We start from the raw sequence: 19,188 nt of genomic DNA on the forward strand, positions 1-19,188 counted from the left end.
AAAAAGGGGGGCGCGCGCAGCTCTGATTGCGCACGCGCAGTAGGACGACACCGCCTTTCCGTATAGCAAGATGGCCGCGCTCTGCCTTTCCCCAGCGGGTTCCGCCATGCCGATGGCGGCGCGAGGCGGTGGCGGTTGGTAACCCCGCGACGGGGGCAGGGCTGACCCGGCCCGCCTGTGACGTCCCGGCGCGGAGCGGATGTTGATCCCCTGACGGGGAAGCGATGGAGGCCGCGGCCGGAGGGAGCCGGACGGGCGGCCCCGGCGAGCGGGAGCAGCGGGTGCGAGCGCTGAGCGCCGCCCTGCGGGCCCGGCTCGGGCCCTACGAGCCGCTGCTGAGCGCGCTGCAGGCGGCGCTGGTCTGGGAGCGGCCGGGCCGCAGCGCGCTGGGCTGGGCGGGCGCGCACGGCGCCTTCTGGTGAGCGCGGGGCGGGATCGGGGCCGCGGGGCCCATCTCCCGGCAGCGGGACCCCCGGGGGGGGGGTGCTCGGAGAGCGGGGCTCGCAGGGGCTGAGCTCGAGCGAGCGGCCGGAGCCGCTCCGGAGCCGCTCCGGAGCCGGCTGTGTGTAAACGGAAACGAAGGGCGCCCCACGCGCTGCTGAGCCGAGTCTCGCTTCGGGCGCCTGCGCTTCGCCCCGCTTGGCCTTTTGGTTTGTGATGTTGCCGCAAGAACTACTTGGGCCACGTGTCAGTTGTGGGTCCCCCCGCCGGGGATTGGGAGCATAAGGCCCATGGACGTGGAAAACCAGCGACCCGCTGCGCATGGAGGACTGTTGTTAGCTAAGGTTTCGGAGTAGCAGCCGTGTTAGTCTGTAGCCGCAAAAAGAACAGGAGTCCTGGTGGCACCAAGCCGTTCCCCATGGGAGTAGGTTTCGCCACTGACTAGGTCTAGGACATTGATGTCCTGTACATACAGTTTTCTGACTGTAATTACCGGTTTCTACTGAAGTCTGAACTAAACCTAGTTTAATGTTTGTGTGATTAGAGTCAAATGGTCTGGCAGCAACTTGGTAGAATCTGTAAAAAGCAACAGAGGGTCCTGTGGCACCTTTGAGACTAACAGAAGTATTGGGAGCATAAGCTTTCGTGGGTAAGAACCTCACTTCTTCAGATGCAAGTACTGGAATCAGGAATGGCAATATACAAAACCTGTAGGAGAACACTTCGACCTCCCTGGCCACACAATAGCAGATGTAAAGGTAGCCATCTTACAGCAAAAAAACTTCAGGACCAGACTCCAAAGAGAAACTGCAGAGCTCCAGTTCATTTGCAAATTTGACACCATCAGATCAGGATTAAACGAAGACTGTGAATGGCTATCCAACTACAGAAGTAGTTTCTCCTCCCTTGGTGTTCACACCTCAACTGGTAGCAGAGCACCTCACCCTCCCTGATTGAACTAACCTCGTTATCTCCACACTGATTTATACCTGCCTCTGAAATTTCCATTACTTGCATCTGAAGAAGTGAGGTGCTCACCCACGAAAGCTTATGCTCCCAATACTTCTGTTAGTCTTAAAGGTGCCACAGGACCCTCTGTTGCTTTTTACAGATTCAGACTAACACGGCTACCCCTCTGATACTTGGTAGACTCTGTTGCATTGAGTGGATTCTCATGACAGGTCAGGTGAAGTTCTAGAGTCTTTGGCAGTTGTGCTGGTTAGTTCAAGTAAACAGCCATTTCCTCTTCTCCTACAAAGAAACAAGTGCAGCGTCTTTCTCCTGTAGAGAAACAGAAGCGTTTGAGCTGCTCTAATTAAGAGGAGTGTGTGGTTAGTTTGGGTCAGTGGTGTATGTTTCTGGTAGTCTCTGGCGCTATGGAACTACTTCCTTAACAGGGCCCTGTGCCAAGAATGGATGTTCAAGTGTCTTATGTTTTCGTAGCTCTGGCCATGGTCTTCCAACAGCCTCATGCAGCTAGGGGAGAGGAGGGGAGGGGGCTGACTTGAAACAAAAGAAAAAGCTTTTGTGATGGTTGTAGCACTGTTCTCTTGCTCCTTCCCCCTCCTCCCTGGGGATTTTCCACATCCTACATCAGTCACCAACCTTCTGATGGCGAGAGAATGATGAGGTCCAAAGGGAGCCTGAGCCAATGCTAATAAGTTAACCAAAGAGCATTGCTTTCTGGGTAATTACAAGTGTGGATCCTCCCTCCAGGGGCTGAGCATAGGGGTTGGGGGGAACCAGCCCTTCATGGTGAAACTGACTACAACTTAGGCCACTGGGTCTGACCCTACAAAGAAGTGGGAGATTAAGTGTTACTTTATCTCAATAGTGAAGTCAAGCAAAGTCCATCTAGCTGTGTTCGCATGGCAAAGCCTTGGCCAGCTAGCAGTTTCATGTAAGAAACAATTCTCCAGTTAGACTAAAAGCAGTAAAATGCAGCAGTGTAAGTGTGAGTATGGTCGATGGGGGTCCCATTCCTGAGGTGCCTGGAACTCTTGAGTAGGCTCCGACTGGCCAAAGTCACACGATTCGGAAGAGGGAAGATTCAAAGTGGCCGACACTGGGAGCCCTTTCTAGCACATAACGTTTGGGTCAAGGTCTCCACTGTGAAATAACATTCACAAAAAGTAGGAAATGTATAACGGGGTTTCCTGATGATCAGCTTGGCCTTCCAGGTGTTTCATTTGTTAATCAGAAGGCTGTTTCATCTGGCAGTTTTCAGAGTCTGTTTAATCTCCAGACCCTCTGAGGGGTCCTGACCCCCAGTTTGAGAACCCCTGGTTTAAAGTTCTAATATAAAAATGCCTAAAAGAGAAGTTGTCTCCGTATGTAACCGTAACTCTGCTGGAGTTCTTGGACACGCTCTTGTTAGGACGTTTCTACAGAAAACGTGGCTATGTCAAGGGAGTTTAAACGATCCCTGATATTTAAGCTGCAGGCAATTATCTTCATAGCTTCATGCACGGTGCTTCTCAGTGGTATCCAAATGCCTCATTAGTTTGGTTTTACTCTTCCATTGCGATTTCCATCTGCATTGTCTCCAAGAGGGAAATGTGAAGTGACCTTAGCGAGGGGAATCAGTGAGGCTGTGACTGTCAGGAGGAACTGCTTTCATTGAACAATCAGCCACTTATGGTTATGAAGGGTCACATGCTCTTGTTTTGACAGCACTTAACTGTGGTATTTGTCTAATACCGGGCCCTGGTAGGAAGGCTTATGTGAAATTACCTCTTCTATGCAGTGTCTGTTTCTCTGGGTTTTCAACAAATAATCTCCAGATTTAAACCACCATTTGGGAAAGGGATAAACTGTTAGCATGCGCTCCTAATCAAATGACTGCGTAGACCCACTTAGCTGTAGTTAATGATTGCTAGGCTATAATTGACCCTTTGTGTGTGTTCTTACAAAAACAAAATCGCCTACGTGCTGATGTTTGGCATAGGATGGCATATCTATGTCCTGCTGTTGTATTTTTGGTCATGTTCCAGTCTGATTCTTCTAGGCATGTATCTAATCTTCAGAATTCAACCATTTCTGTTGCTTTCCTTTGTGCATCTACTTCTTGCACTGTGTATTTGTCTGGATGGATTTCAATGCAGGCTTATTCATGTTGACTTATTGACTGCTGAGTATTTGAACCTTGGGCTGTGGAATTTAAATGATCTGCTTTTCTTCCAAAACTGGATTCACAGCTTACAAGATATCACGGGGTGGGGGGAGAATCTAGTGCCAGAACACAACATAAGAATGGCCATACAGGCCAGACCAATGGTCTGTCTAGCCCAGTATCCTGTCTTCCACCAGTGACCAGTGTCAGAGACTTCAGAGGGAATTGAATGAGGGCAGTTATTGAGTGATCTATCCCTTGTCATGCAGTCCCAGCTGCTGGCAGTCAGCGGTTTAGGGGGACACAGAGCATCTGGTTGCATCTCTGGCTTGATGGACTATCCTCCACAAACTTACCTAATTCTTTTTTTCAACGAAGTTCTACTTCTGGCCTTCATAACATCCCCTGGCAGTGAGATCCAAAGACTGATTGTGTGTTTTGTGAAGAAGTGCTTCCTTGTGTTTGGTTTTTTAAACCTGCTGCCTATTCATTTCATTGGGTGACCCCCTGGTCCTTGAATTATGGGAAGGAATAAATAAGACTTCTTGATTCACTTTCTCCATGCTCTTTATGATTTTATAGACCTCTGTCATATCCTTCACCTTAGTCGTCACTTTTCTAAGCTGAACAGTCCCAGTCTTTTTAACCTTTTTTGAATTCGTAGAGGGTTTAATTCTTTAGTCTCTTAAACTACTGGAATGTCTGCTTGTTCTGTATGGATTATGGATTTTAAACTCTAACTGGCATTGTACCATGGTCTGACCATGCTATTTGAGCACAAGTGGGAAAATAGCCATATGGAGATGAGCTACACAGCATTTCTTCTGATTCCATCAGTTTTCTGTCCTTAATCAATCCACAACAAACTTTTTTTAATGCTAAATGCAACTTGTCTTTTTGCCTGATCTTTGCCCTGTGAATTCCCTCCATGGGACCTGTCACTTGCTTGGCCCTACCAGCTAGTGCTTTATGCTAGACAAACACGTGTCCTGAACAGTCCAGATGATTGTGATTAAAAATAGATCAGAGCATTGGTACTGAACCTTGCTGTTGTCATAATTAAGCAATAATCCCTACAAACTCAGCTAGTCTTACCACTCGACTGATTTAGTTCATAGCCTGAGGCGAAGCTGAAGACTGGACAGACATTGAGCTTGTGAGCTATTTCACCAGCTGAGGATGGGAATTAGGGGTACTGGTATCAAACTGTTAATTACTTTTTTAGAGTCTTTTCAGCAGCTGACAATTCCAGATGAGCACCATTAAGTTCAGGACTCTGTGTAGGGAGAAGGAGTTTCGTAGGGAGGGACCCGTCTGCAAGCAGAAAACCTCAATTCTCAAAACTACCTACCTTTTAAACTAGAAAGTGAGGAGGAAGGTGACAGTTTGTTCCTTGGGACCACTGATGGCCTCCATCAGACTAGCTATAAACTGAGGCACAGAAACCCTGAGCAAACATGAAACATTTCTTTAGGGTTCTAGAGGCAACTTGGTGTAAAAACAACCACTCCTGCTGCCCAGGCTAGGTGACTGGAGAACTGGTTTGTCCTCCTTCCTCCATCATATAATTCTTTTTCCAGGCTGTCTGGTTAGTCCGAGGTGTAATGGATACAAGACGAAGAACACTCATGAATAAAATTATTTTGCCTCTCCCAATTCCTGATTAATTCAAAAACCACTTTGACTGGGAATTGGAGGCATCTGCCAGACCCTGAATAGTGCACAAAGCCAGGCATCTGTAATGTCAGCGTGGCTTGTGGAAATGCCAACAGACTAACTATAGTGGTGCACACATCACTCTTCTCATACTGCCTTGCTGCGGTTGTTAGTTGCTGTACTCCCTGCTCATTCAAGAGAGTAAGATAAAACTGGTGTCTTTAAAGTAAATATAAAATTATTTTAGAAATCAGTTGGGATATGCGCCGAATATCCAGTTCCAGGGATCTGATACCAGATTTGATTGGAGATGTCTGCTGCCCCCAAAGACCAAACGCGCGATTTTCTTATTTCCCCCGACCCAGTTGGTCAGTGCATTTAGCCAGAGGTGCTAATTTGAGGGGCCTGGTACAACAGTAGAAACAGACCCACGTGCTCACGGCTGATCCTTTCTCTGCTTCTTTTTTGCAGTTTTTTGGCACTGACTTCCCTTCGGCTGGTGTTCTTGGTCGCATTTGGCCTGATAATAATCGTTTGTTTAGATCAATGGAAGAATAAAATCTGGCCTGAAATTAAAGGTAAGATGCAGCAGTAAGAGCTCGCCCCTGAAAATGACACCTGTTTCTCAACTTCCCACCATGCGCTCTTTCTCTGCACCATTTGGCTTGAAATATGTCTCGGACAGTCACAAAGGGCTAGATTCGCAAAAGGACTTATGCGGGTAAATCCCAGAGCCAGGCCCCACGCGGACTTGCAAAATCCCCGCAGAGCTGCTGCCAAACCCTGCATGTGCCTAAACTCGCTCGGCACCTAAGCTTTTGCAGTAAAAGTTCGCTAGGTGCCTATGTTTTTGCCCCCGAGCATGTGCACTGCAGTCCCATGCTGGCCTGTGAACGCCTAAGCCCCGGTGCAGTGCCCGAACTGGGGAAAGGAGATCTGCCCTCTGTCTAGCTTGCCTGTGGAGCCTGATCCATTAAACTGCCTCAGAGTAGGCCACAAATGTGAACAGCTGGTGGGGGGGCTTCCCTCATAACTTCTAGCCCAGTGGTTGGGCTGCTCACCTGGGATGTGGGAGAACCCCTGGTTCAAGTCCCCCGAATTTGAACAGGGGTCTACTACCTCTCAGGTGAGTGCTCTAACCTGTGGGCTGTGCGATCCTGAGGGGAGATGCACGCTCTCCCTCTCCTAATGAAGCTGTTCCACAGTGAATAAATAATGTAAAAAGTTGTTGGAACAGGAGGACTGGATCCTGGGTCTCCCACGTCCTGGATGAGTGCTTGGCCCACTAGGCTGCAAGTCGCTCTCCTGACTATGGGCTTGTGCGGGCAGTTTTGTTGCTCTCTGGCCCAATGACTTTTTAAAATGATTTTTGCACAGTGAGGTAGCCCCACATCAGAGTATCCTGTAGCCCAGTGTTTATGGCTCTTAGCTGAGATGTGGCAGATCCCAGTTCAAATCCCTTCCCCGCTGAGGTGGAGGGGGGACTTATCTGGGGTGTGGAGACCCCCCCCAAGTTTGAGGGCCCTAACCACTTGGCTAAGAGTTCTGAGGGGGGTCGTCGTCCTTCTCCTCTTCCTCTCCTTGCACAAGGTGCCTCGTGCCAAGAGCGGGTTTGAATCCCAAGCAGAAGCAGGTGCCTATATCAGAGGGGCGGGGCATAGCATAGACCCCCGCAGCTTGGCTCCTCGCAGTGGCTGGCTTACGTGAGGAGCCAGTCAGTGACACGCTTTGATATTCCAGTAGTGCCCACAATGGATTGACTGCACAGAAGACACAAGTCTGCCCCAACGAGCTTCCAATTTAAGAAATCAGAGCTTGCAGGATAGGACTGAATTAGTTTTCTCACTTGAACACACTGGAAATTGTTTTCAGAGTGTTTGTAAGGTAGTAAATGGTGGTTGTCAGAGACCCAGCCTCATTATGGAGATTTGAGAGGGGCGGAATCTTCAAGAACTGTCAGTTACTTGAATACCAAAGTGTTGAGTAAATCACCAGCTCGAACGTAGAACTCCGCCATCCTTGCCTTGAACCCGTGATGAGATTTGATGCCCAGTCCATTCACCACCTAAAAACAAATCGGTGTGTGATCTGCAGGCTCCCAAGGGGTAACTCCCTGGCTAGCTAGTTGAGGTTAGGTAATAAGCGTTAATATTGTCTTCCAAGAGACAACACAAGCTGAGGCATAGAAGCTGGCAGTGATTCCTGGCATCAACTTTCTTTGGAAGGTAGGCAGGCTTACGGTGGCTGTGTGCTGCTAATGGTTTCTACTTATCTTGAGGGTTGCATAGTCAAGTCCCTCAGTAGCCCTGAGCTGTGCCAGTTCCCTAAGCTAGCCCGTCCCTGGGTCACTTATCCACCCCAGTCCGGGAAGTAAGGCTCTCCTGGATGTCTCCAAATTATGAGCAAATTGTCCATCCCTCAGCACACCCAGTGCAGTAACGGGTGTGTAGGCTGTATGTTGAAACAGGACTGGTAGTTCTTGCTTGTGGTTAAGACTAAAATGAGCTATTAGTGATTTGCAGAACAGACTAGCCACCCAGTCACTCTCTCTAATAGTAGCTGTTGTGACACAGAGGGGAAGCCTGTCCTATGAGAATATGATGCAGAGCAACAGATTTTTGGTTAATTACCTTTATCAATCACACTGGTTGTTTCTCAACCTCACACAAGCTAAACATTCTTACAGCAAAATTCCTTGCAACTAATTCAGTGTCTGTTCTTAATATTTTAGTGGCAAGATCTGACGAATTGGACAATGAGAGGTATGGAACGCTAATTAAATCCCTCTTCTTTTTTTTTTTTTTTGGTTTGCTGCTGTGTTGGTACTTTGTTGTGATGACAGAACTTACTCACTTTTTGCACATGCTTCTCATATCTGCTCAGTTTCAGAGGAAGCGTTGAGTGGGGGGGTTCTGTTCTGCCACAAGCTTTGGTTGTGACCTTGGGCCAGTCACTGAATCTCTCCCTGCCCACACAGCCCCCTGTGTAAAATGGGGATAATGTTCACGTCAGCTTTGTAAAGACCCCACTGTTAAAAACGTTTTCTGTTGTGCCTTTAAAGTGTATTGAGAGCTTCCTTGCAAGTGATGGACTAGAACCCTTCTTGAAACGAGAAACTTGTCAAACTTCTCTGACCAGAGCTGGATGTGCTGCAGGCTTCCCTGGTAGTTAGTGAGACCCTGAGTGCAGCATTAACAACAAAACTAGAACTCTCTTGGGGTTTTGTCCTCCCTAACAGTACTTTCCTCTCTCCAGGCACAGCTTACATAGGAATGGTCAGACTGGGTCAGACCAATGGTCCATCTAGCCCAGTATCCTACCTTCCAACAGTGGCCAATGCCTGATGTCTCAGAGGGGATAAACAGGGCAATTTCTGTCAATCCCGTGCGGTCTAGTCTTTTTTTTTAGATGGGACGAACAAAACTGCACATCAAGATGTGGGTGTACCATGGGTTTATATAGTGGCATTATATTTTCTGTCTTCTTATGTATCCCTTTGCTAATGGTTCCTAACAGTGTTAGCTTCTTTTTTTTGTCGGCTCTGTTGTTCACGTGCACTAAATAGCCAAATCAGTCTGTCAAAAGTTACATTGTAAAACTCCTCAAATGTTCGAAAACCACCTAATCAAGTGTCAGCAAAGCACGTTTCTTGCAAGTGACCTGGCCCAGGAGGAAGCACTCTTCCGAAGGCACAGATACCATGTGACCGAAGGTTAATGAGCACCAGCAGGCACTGCCAACAGTAGCCTTTCAAAAGTGACAACGAATTTCCACCAACTAGGTCATAGGGCTCTTTAGAAACTTGGCACTGAATTCTTACAGGGAGTGGGGAGGTGTAAACACCAAGAAATAACTCTACTGTACTGGCTAAATCCCCCTGCCTCAGGCGTAACTGAATCTTCAAGCAGGGCTTTCCTCCATTTCACTGCAACTCATTCTAAGCTGTGCTAGTGATCCCCAAATCCTTGTGTGCTCTAATCGGATGCACGTGATTGCTATGGGAGTTTGCACAACATGAGGCCTGCCAGCTGCCTTTGACGTCCAACAACTTGCAAGTTCTTGCATTCTAATTGCAGTACTCAGCTAATCATTAGCTGTCTGTAATTTAAAGAAAAATGGGGTGCATATTGAATGGCATACCGGTCTAGCTATTTGATTTTTTCCAAATACTAGGTCTGGTCTTCCAGACTTTGGGCAGCTGGTGGAGGGGGGAGAAAGTGGTCTTGAAACAATCCTTCTGTAGTGAAGAGTGCCCTATATTAAGGTCAGTTTAGTAACACCATATGGCTCAGTAGACACCTGCTCACTAATTATTCTGCCTTCTCTGCAGCTGGGGCTATGTTCACCCTCAGTTGCTGAGTGTGCCGGAGCTGTGTCACCATTTAGCTGATGGATGGGTTACTGGGGTCACCTTCTTAAGGAATCTCTTCATTTTCAAAAGGCAAAATCCCGGCAAGGTAAGAGCACACTTGCTTGGGCAAACTAAACACTCGGCATCTAATCTTTGATGCAGACAGCCACTCTGTGTATTGCAAGAGCATCCAGAATGGGTAAGTGTATTCCAAACATGAGATGTTCCCTGCCCTGAAGAGCTCCCATTTTGAAAAAGGGAGGTGGGAAGGGATCGAGCGTACAAGTGAATGGGACGGGGAGGTGGGAAGGGATCGAGCGTACAAGTGAACGGGACGGGGAGGTGGGAAGGGATCGAGCGTAGGAGTGAGCAGGGCGGGGAGGTGGGAAGGGGTCGAACGTAGGAGTGAGCAGGGCGGGGAGGTGGCAACTTTGCTTGTTGATTTCATTTTGTTTTATTTAGCAGTAAATGTAGCTGTTCCCTCTGTGGGTATTGGTCTGAAGTGTCTGCTATTAACCTCACAGTTCTTTCTCTGAGTCTGGCTTTTAATAACTTAAAAACCAAACCAGAAAGTGGTTGAGAATCTTTTTTTCCCCTCAAGTCCTATAGAACCAGTGTTAGCCTAGTGACAACTGTGATTGTATGGGTAGTATGAAGAGGCTGAATACTTAGATGCTTATTACTGTGATCACAGCCTCATGAAACATGCCCCTACTCCTTCCTTTGGAGGGGACCGTCTCCCACAACCTTACATCTGCTTGTCAGCACAGACACCGTAGAATCCTACCCTGCTTACAGCAGTGAGCAGTAACTTAAGTTCCCTTTAAATTGCCAAGGTGTCTTGGGATGATAGACAAAACCTCTTAAAATGAGACTGTGTTGGTACCTCTCCTAATGAAATAGGATTGCCTAAGAAGACCGGAGTATCCAAACAGTGTTGCTGATATTTGATCTGTTGTTTCTTGGCTGGAACTCTCTAGAAAACAAACCAGTTACACCAGCTGAAGTCACCTGATTCCGTTATTTTAATGCTATGGAAACTCATGCTTTCTCCTGTGCCTCCAGTTTTGCCTTGTAGTGTGTGGAGTCTTTACATTCTTGGCTGTTCTGGGCCGATACATTCCTGGGCTCTTGCTCTCATACCTTATGCGTAAGTACAATATTCCTCAGTCAAACCAGGGGTTGTATACAGAGCGCTGGGGCAGTATCGCTAACGTAGACTCAAAGGTGCAGCTGATATGAACGGCTAACGTTCTGACAAATAGAATGTAAAATGCCGTTGCTCTTGTGCTAGAATGGTAGTGTTGGGACAGATTGGCCAGCTAGCCCCAAACAGGCTCTAGGTGCATGTCTGTCTAGGCAGATAAATGCTCTAGCATGTTGGTTGCTATCTTAGTTCTAGTAAATCGGCACAGATCTGCACTGCTCTCTACCTAGCTTCTGACGCATTGGATTGTGTGCATACAGCACAGCAAAACTGAGTCTTGAATCTTTATACTGCATCCCAAAACACTTGATTGACAGATCTGTTAAGTAGCACAGGCCAGTTTCTAACCAGCCTCCCCATTTACCTCAGTGCTCTTCATCCTGCTGTGGCCTCTCGCCGTGTACCACAGACTGGGGCAGCGCATGTACATGAAGCTGGAGCCAGCTCTGCAGCGGTTGGATTTCAGCGTTCGAGGCTACATGATGTCAAAGCAACGAGTGAAGCAATGTAAGACTCCAAGAGTGTCTGAAACTAGCCAGACAAACAGCCGGCCCTTGAAATCGACAAACAGTTGCTGACATGAACCCCCAATCATAGGGCGTGACAGCAACCGCATGGGTAGTACAGCATTCTTTTCGAGTCCTCTTGTCAAATATTCGCAGCCCCTCCACAGAGATGAAGCTGGGCAACTAGACTGGGTCCCTGCTTCAGATAAGAGCTTTCTACAAATTCCCATGGCTCCCAGCCGTTCCCCCTTTCTCAGCCATGGGAACACAAGGGCACTAAGCGCTGCTTGGTGAAGGCTGATTTGTGCCTGTAGCATCTCTCTCCAATGTGAGGTTGCTGCTCAGCATGTTCCATGTGGCACTAGATCTGCAACAGCCCAAACCAGACACTAGAGAGCCCACGTTTAACACAACGGCTTTTTGAGCTGTGATAGATTGACACCCTTTGGGCTACATTTGAAGTGACTTTCTGCTGTGCCTAATGTTATGCTTAAATGTTGCCTTGTCTGCCCTGGCAATAATGGGAGATTTCTGCTTTGACTCATGGCAGTGCGCCAGCGAGCGCCGAACCAGGAGCCGCCTGATGCTGGGACTGACAGTGAAGAAGAACTTGCTGCGTTCTGTCCCAAGGTAACCAGGCATCTCTGCAAATTTCAAAATCAAGCAAGAAAGCCTCCAGTGCATTGATGGCTTTGGTGTGTCTGAATCAGGTTTGTGATAAAACTGCAGCCTTGGAATGCTCTCTGGCCTCAAGCCTAGGGTATCAGGTGGAGAGGAATATCTGGGCAGGGTCTGGCTGCAGGCTTTCATACCCTGTCAAGCCTTCCTGTGCTCCGAGATTAGTCTGGCTGCAGTGCTCCCAGCCCACTTAATTAAAGCCACATCTTATCTGTGTATCTTAAAAGCTTGAACTTTCCAGTCCTTCCGTCTGAAGGACCCAACTCCCAAAGGACATCCATTACCTTTTCCACACCCCTGCTCTGAATCCTGTCTAAAGCCAGATGTTGCACCTGGATTGGCCATCAGGGTATTGTGGAGCAGTGTGGAGCCAGCACCCCACACCCCCTCCTTCACCCGCCATGGGGTAGCAAAGCAGCAAGCCAGTCTCATGTGAGAGCCTGTCATGCTGGGTCATCAGAATCTTTCTAGCTTGGAGCACAGAAACAATCTGAGCCAGTAGCGCTGATGTTCTTCTAACTGTGTTTTCTTCTCTGCTTCAAAGCTGGATGACTCTGTAGTTGCTAAGGAACTGACTATCTCCGACTCTGAGCATTCAGATGCTGAAGTTTCCTACACTGAGAATGGGACGTTTAACCTGTCAAGGGGACAAACTCCACTGACCGAGGGATCTGAAGGTGAGAGAGAAGAAACAGCCTCCTAAAGGCAAAGGGACTGTACTCTTCCCTCCTCAGCATCCACCACCCTGAAATGAGGAAAATAGACCAGATGCATTCCCTGAGAATTGAGCTCTGGTGTATAATGTTCACCTGCTACCTGGCACGGGATGAAGAGCTCACTGTCCTGTCCGAATAGATCCAGTTTCCACATATGGTGCCTCGATATGGCACAGAGTGCTTGGGAAGAACAGCATAACCTGATGCTGGTACAAAGTGACGGCGTTAGCACGTTTCCTATTCACGCCATTAGTGAATGGAGGCAGCTAATTCTCTGCTTTAAGGAATATTCCTATTCTGTTTACAGCTACCCAAAGAGGGAATGTGAGCTGTCAGACTAGGCCTTCTGCGAGATGGTCTGACTAGAAAGGGTCTGCCAGGGCAGGCACACAGATGATCTAAGCCTTTTCAGTGTGGAAACGTTGCACTGGTTTAACTAAAGGGGTCCTTTTAAACTAAGGCAATTAAACCCATGCAAATTCCTGGGTAGATGCTTATTCTGGTTTACCTTAATCAGTTCCTAATTAATTTGAGAGAAACCAAAGTAAGCCTGGTTTAAACCGAGATGAGTGTCCACACAGGGGTTTGTACCAATTTAGTTAAATGAGTTCAAAATGTAACCCCTATAGTAAAACCAGTGCAATATACCCATATAGCCGAGCCCTTAATCTCAGAGGGTTCAACATCTGAGCACCCTCTGCTGGCTGACGGTGAAAGAAGCCTGGGAGGACATGCTTTCTCTCCGCACTAGCTCTCCGTACTCCCCTGCAGTATCCTCACTCTCTTGGATAAGAAATCAACTTTTGTCTGTCGTGCCTGCCAAAGGAACGTGACACTAAGTGTAGCTTGGTCAGAGGAGACAAGCGGGTGGTGTGTTTGGGGACCAGGATGCTGGTTTCTTTCATCAAAGATGGCGGAACTCTGCAGGGGATCAGTATGACACTGTCTGTGGCACTTGCCTGATGGGTTTGGATAGTCCATGCTATAAGCTTACAGCTGTTTCTTGTTCCCTTCTAGATCTTGATGGTCACAGTGACCCTGAAGAATCTTTTGCCAGGGATCTCCCTGACTTCCCTTCCATAAATCCAGAGGTGACTGGAATAGATGATGAAGATGACACCAGCATTGGGATTCCCAGCCTTGCTTACCGCTCGCAGGGCATGGAAGAGCTACGTCACCCGTATGACCAAGAAGAAGCTGTCCCTGCGCTCCTACTAGGGGCGCTGCCCTCTGCACACAATCTCACAAATAACTTAGCTGGATTTGTCACCAGAGGCATGATACAATTAGCCTTGTCAGGAGCCTCTGAGCCAGGCCCTGTATACAGTGACAATCCCCAGAGAGGCACAAAAACCTATCTTAGAACCTCCAGCTCTGACTTGGACACTGACGCAGAAGGGGATGACTTTGAACTGTTGGATCAGTCCGAGCTGGACCCAGCTGGCTCGCGAGGCCAGTAAGCAATCACACTTCCTTTCCTTCTGGTTTTTCTGTCATGAGTAGCCGAGGGGAATCTTCAGAAGAAAAAGCGTTGTACAGTAATCTAAATGGTCTCCTGTGGGTACAAGTAGTATGGCAACCAATCCTGGCTGGGTACATCACTGTGCTGTGAATTTGTGGGGCTAGCTTGGATTTCAAAATAAACCATGCTTTGGTCATTCACAGGGCAGAGGCTTTTGATGCGATAGCCCCAGTAGCATCCACACATCACTCTGCATTGTCTATTGTGACACTCCTTGCCCTAAACCAAACCTGCTCACTTGAAACAGTAACTGCTGAGTGTGTCTGCAGCTCTAGTGCCCCTTGGCAGACCGACCTCAGTCTCCGTTAGGAATGTTCTTGCACCAGCCCAGTCTCTCGCAGGCAGACACTCAGCAGAAGGTGAACAGGACTGGCTTCCTCTTAGAAACCTGGATTATGCTATTTTAACTTTAAAACCAAAATTCCCTACTCCTAAGTCACGCATAAAAACAACTGACTTTTCTCCGTCCTCCCTCAGCAGTATCCAGCTGTCTTGGGTAGAAACAAACACTCTAATGGCAAAAGCAGTTTCCTCACAAGCAATGACAGAATTCCTATTGCTCCCATCAAAACCCAAGCTTTCCAGTGACGCTAGTTTATAAAAGTCATAATGGCAATAACTCATCTACTGTGCTGGTCCCAGTCCTTCGGGGAGCAGCTGTGCAGCACCGGCGATTGCATTGCCTTTCTGAAAGGAAGGGGCTTAGTGCTGGATTGACACGCCGCAGAACTAAATTCTCCCACTTGACTCTAGAGCAGCTACCGCCTGGGCAACCGCAATACTACATGCCCTGCCCTGCCCTGCCCTGGAACTCCTCCTGCCTGGGGGGGTGGAGGGGATTCCGTCTCCATGGCCCATTTAGTTCTTGGCCTCTGTGACATTGCCCAGTCTTGTGCAGTGAGGACACCTGGCCACTAGACCGCCAGTTCATGTCACACAAGCCACCAAACAACTAGGAGCTGGTGACTATTCTGGTCACTTTTAGTCTTGAGCCAGCAACCTGAAGGGGAGGCTCTGTAAACTGACTGGCCTGAGCCATGCAGTCCCTACATTTCCCCATGCTTTTGTAAGCCATAGAAATGGATACCGATTACACTTCAGGGAAATTCTCTTGTTCAATTCAATTCTAGCTTTCGTTTCATTGGTGCATTTTTAAGTCAAAGTTAGGCAGAATGTAGACTACCTGTCTGGAAATCATGGCCATATAGAAATCTAAGCTATAAACTGGACATGTGTTGGTATTGGATTTAAATTCAGGAATTAGGTGACCTTTCTAGGTTATGAATAAGAAAAAAACTAAGGCTGTTTTATCCATACTTAGTATCAAATCAATCAGTAGGATAAAAGTCCACCTTCGCTATGGTGCAGCAAGGGCACCTCATAATAACCAAAATGGACCTGGGCCTAAATTGGCATTGAAAACAAAATATAGAAATAGCTCCAACCCCCGATCCTTAATTGGGTTAATTTGGACACTGTGTGTACTTGGCTATTCTACAGTGTTAAAATTCCCATTAAAAATACAAAGATCTTGATCACGGAGCTTCGGAAGGAATCCGTGCCCTTTACCTACCATCAGACCTGCTTCTGGCTGCCTCTGCCGACACTCCTGCGTCAGTGCTGTGGTATCCAGGGTGGCTGGGATTATTCCAGTACCATGGATATGACTACAGAAAGTGCTCTGTGTAGGCTGCCTTCTCAGGAGTCTCCTGTCACTGCCTGCAGCTTTCATGTCAGTAAATGGCCATTTTTTCTTGGCTTGCAGGCTACATTAATACATGCAAAAGATTAGAATCTGCCCCATATCACTTGGGAGCAATAACTAAATGAGCCACTAACTAGCACTTTAAATTGTTTGAAACCATTAACCTGGGACTAGATTCTAAAATCTACTTAGTATAGTCATTCTGCTCACCTACAAGGCTCTGATGGTGTCCTCCTCAGCTGATCTAGTGACATTTTAATTCTTATTGTAAGGGAATTTCTGGGAATCATTCTTTAACGTAAGAGGCGCGTATTGCAGGAAACTACCATGTTACTGGAACTGCCTTTCACCAAGGGCATGGAATGGGTGTAGAGAGCAGATCTCAATCTGTCACGCTGGACAGGTTGTCGGTCTCACTTGGGGGTTGAGAGGCCTGTGATATAGGGAGGAGGAGCTGCCTCTTACAATGTGAAGCACTAGATTCTGGAACCGAGCACAGCAGCAGCCCAGGCATGCATATCTTTAGTAAAGCCCTAATGCAAACTTGCATGCCATAGTTTTGTTAAACAGAAGCCCTATGTGAGCACTTTGCAAACACTGAAATGAACTTTGTCATAAGACTTAATGTCTTGCAGATTGTTTGAAGAAAATGGATCCTCACTGTGCCAAACTGTACAACTATTGCATGAGTAACTTACAGCACCAGAGGTTCAAACTTCAGGTACAACATGACAAGTTGACTTTTTTTTTAAACCTGGAAAAAGTATTTAACTCTTATGTGATATCTTGCCTTTTTCCTACTGTTTCCTCTTCTCTGCTGTGAGGAAGAACAAACCTTGTATGAAATCAGCCTTTTACACTCCACATTGGTGTTAATACCATGCTGTAAAACTGTTCAGAAGTTCTGGTGACCCTAAGTACTTTAAAACAAAATTTGCAGCTCCCCAAGTCAGAGGAAGTGCTCTAAACTCAGTTGGCTTTATTAGACAACAGGATAGATTGATTAATTGTATCAAATCAGGGTAAAACAAGTCAATATAAATCTAGAGTGGTGGTGTTCTCTGAAACATCCCTGTTTAATTGCATCTCTTTGTAAGCAATCAGCATAATCAAAACTAGAACTGAAAAAACAATGCTCAGTGCTAATGATTAGTCTATTTTCAGATGCGTCCACTAGCGATTTAAGAGTCTGTGAACACCCAGTTTATTCCCTGAAGTACTAACAACACTTCCTGTATCACAGACTCGTTTCTTCAGCCATTCCTTTGACCCCAAACCCCTAAAAAGGCTGTGCGTTATGGGGGAGTGTTGTGGTACGAGCAGAGCTAGGACACTGGTGTTCTGAGCATGGATCTCCAACGGATGGCCTTCTCTGCCACCGGGCAAGTAACTTTGCTTCTCTATACTTCATTGTTCCTATTTAGAAGTTACTAGCCTCTTATGGGGGCTGTCAAGAGGAGAAAATAAACAAATCCATGATGAGCAGTGTAGGTTTCCTCAGACTATTCCCACTCCTTTTGCCAGCGCAGGCTCCAAAACGAAGCTTCATACACACCATGTTGTGAATTTTTGGATCCATATTTCCATACTCATTTCAGCCCTCCTTGTCCATTGTGTAGTTACCACCATGGCTTTTAAGGCTGAAGAAGAATGCCGTACTCCACTTAAATCTCTGAAAATTCTTATGAGTTATGTCTTTACTAGTATAGGGTGTTGTAGCAGTGTTGGTCCCAGGATATTTTGTCTTTACTAGTGGCAGTCTACCTGTCTTTTCTCTCGTAGGGCCAGATAGAAAACAAACACCTTCTGCAGACTTAGGGGGACATTTTTTCTTTAATGTTCTGTGCTGAAGAAAATGACTTTTGTAGCAGAAGCCCTCCAACTGATATATAACTATGGATGAGTGATGAGCACCTCTAGGTCAAAGTGCTTTCTTTGCTGCAGTGCAGAAAGGGAGAGCTAACCCATTGTAACAAACGGGGATGTCTGTTCTCAGCTGTGGCACAAGTGATACTCGGGCTGCTTAAATATAATTCTTTGGAATACTCCTGACTGGGCCAGTCTCTCCCCCTCCCCCACACATAAATAAATAACTAAAATCTTCTAAAGTGCTGCTGCTTCCTAAGGATGGAAATGCAGAATCCTCTGCAGCAGTAAATGTTTGAAAATAGCATCTGTTAACTTTTTAACATTCTTTTGGAGCAGGGCCTGTTAAGTTCTAGTAGCATTAACAGATGCTATGCCCCACATTAATAAGCTACTTTTAAACAGGTTGCTTTTTCTTCTTTGGTTAAAATGCAGGGACCTCTGTGCTATGGTCCCCACCAAAAGTGTAAATTTGTAACTCCACCTAATGCCAAATCAGGTTTGTAGCCCCCACTGGGAGCAGAGTTCACCTGGTTTTGTGAACAATGTGAGACTTGGGGGAATCATGTGATTTTACATTTTAATGGCTCTCTGGCAGTTTCCAAGATCTTTAGTAACTTGTGAAAACGTGTAAATTTGCTCCACTGACACTTTCTGTAGACCAGCATATCCACTGTGAAAGCATCTAGTTCCCACTAAAGTTGCACCATCTCTAGACTTCATTAGTTTAGAATTTCATGACTTTAAAGCATTTTAAGACAGATGATACCACCCTGCCCTTTTTTGCCAAATAATAATGTGAAGTCAGTAGTCACAAAATCAATGACGTTTCTAGGGAACCAATACACCCCCAGTCCCGCCTAGCACAGCGTGCCGGGCTTGGTAACTTTTAAGGGGGTTGGTTTTGATATCATGGGTGTGGCAATATCATCCTGCGTGTTTACAGCAGCCATCATTGTGAACGTTTATAGTCATTTGTCAGTTTGCAGTTTTTTGAAGTGAGTTAAGTAAAATGTTGACGATAACGTAGTTTTTGTCTCTTTTGTTGGTTATTCTCCCGGCTGGGGGTAGGTGGGATGAAATAAACACCGTTTTGTTCCTTGGGGGGTGGGGTGGGGGACAGAGGTAGCTCTGCCCTGGGGGGGGGGCATCTCGAGGGGGGATGGGGGACAGGGGCAGCTCTGCCCAGGGGGGGTGGGGCTCTCGAGGGGGGGTGGGGTGGGGGACAGGGGCAGCTCTGCCTGGGGGGGGGCGACCCTGGGGGGGGGCCCTCTCGAGGAGGGGGGGGACAAGGCATGGGGCGCAGAGCGGTGCTTTCTCCCCCCCGCGGGGAGGGGTCACGGCCCAGGGACCATCTGCACTAGCCAATCAGATCCCAGTTCTCCTATCAAGCGGCCCACGCCTAGGCTCCGCCCCGTCCCCGAGCCG

The 19,188-nt window shown here is 47.3% G+C and overlaps 1 protein-coding gene across 1 annotated transcript; it reads left to right on the top strand.

Moving 5' to 3' along the window:
• Window positions 1-63: 63 nt before the first annotated feature.
• RETREG3 (reticulophagy regulator family member 3) lies at window positions 64-18,785 on the top strand. Its single transcript, XM_065577824.1, has 9 exons — window positions 64-418; window positions 5,681-5,787; window positions 7,941-7,971; window positions 9,540-9,666; window positions 10,626-10,710; window positions 11,137-11,274; window positions 11,824-11,903; window positions 12,496-12,628; window positions 13,685-18,785. Exons 1-9 carry the CDS (start codon window positions 225-227, stop codon window positions 14,125-14,127), a joined length of 1,338 nt encoding a protein of 445 aa, XP_065433896.1. The 5' UTR covers window positions 64-224; the 3' UTR covers window positions 14,128-18,785.
• Window positions 18,786-19,188: the final 403 nt, after the last annotated feature.

This window comes from Chrysemys picta, chromosome 24 (genome assembly GCF_011386835.1).
Source record: "Chrysemys picta bellii isolate R12L10 chromosome 24, ASM1138683v2, whole genome shotgun sequence".
NCBI classification, from domain to species: domain Eukaryota; kingdom Metazoa; phylum Chordata; order Testudines; family Emydidae; genus Chrysemys; species Chrysemys picta.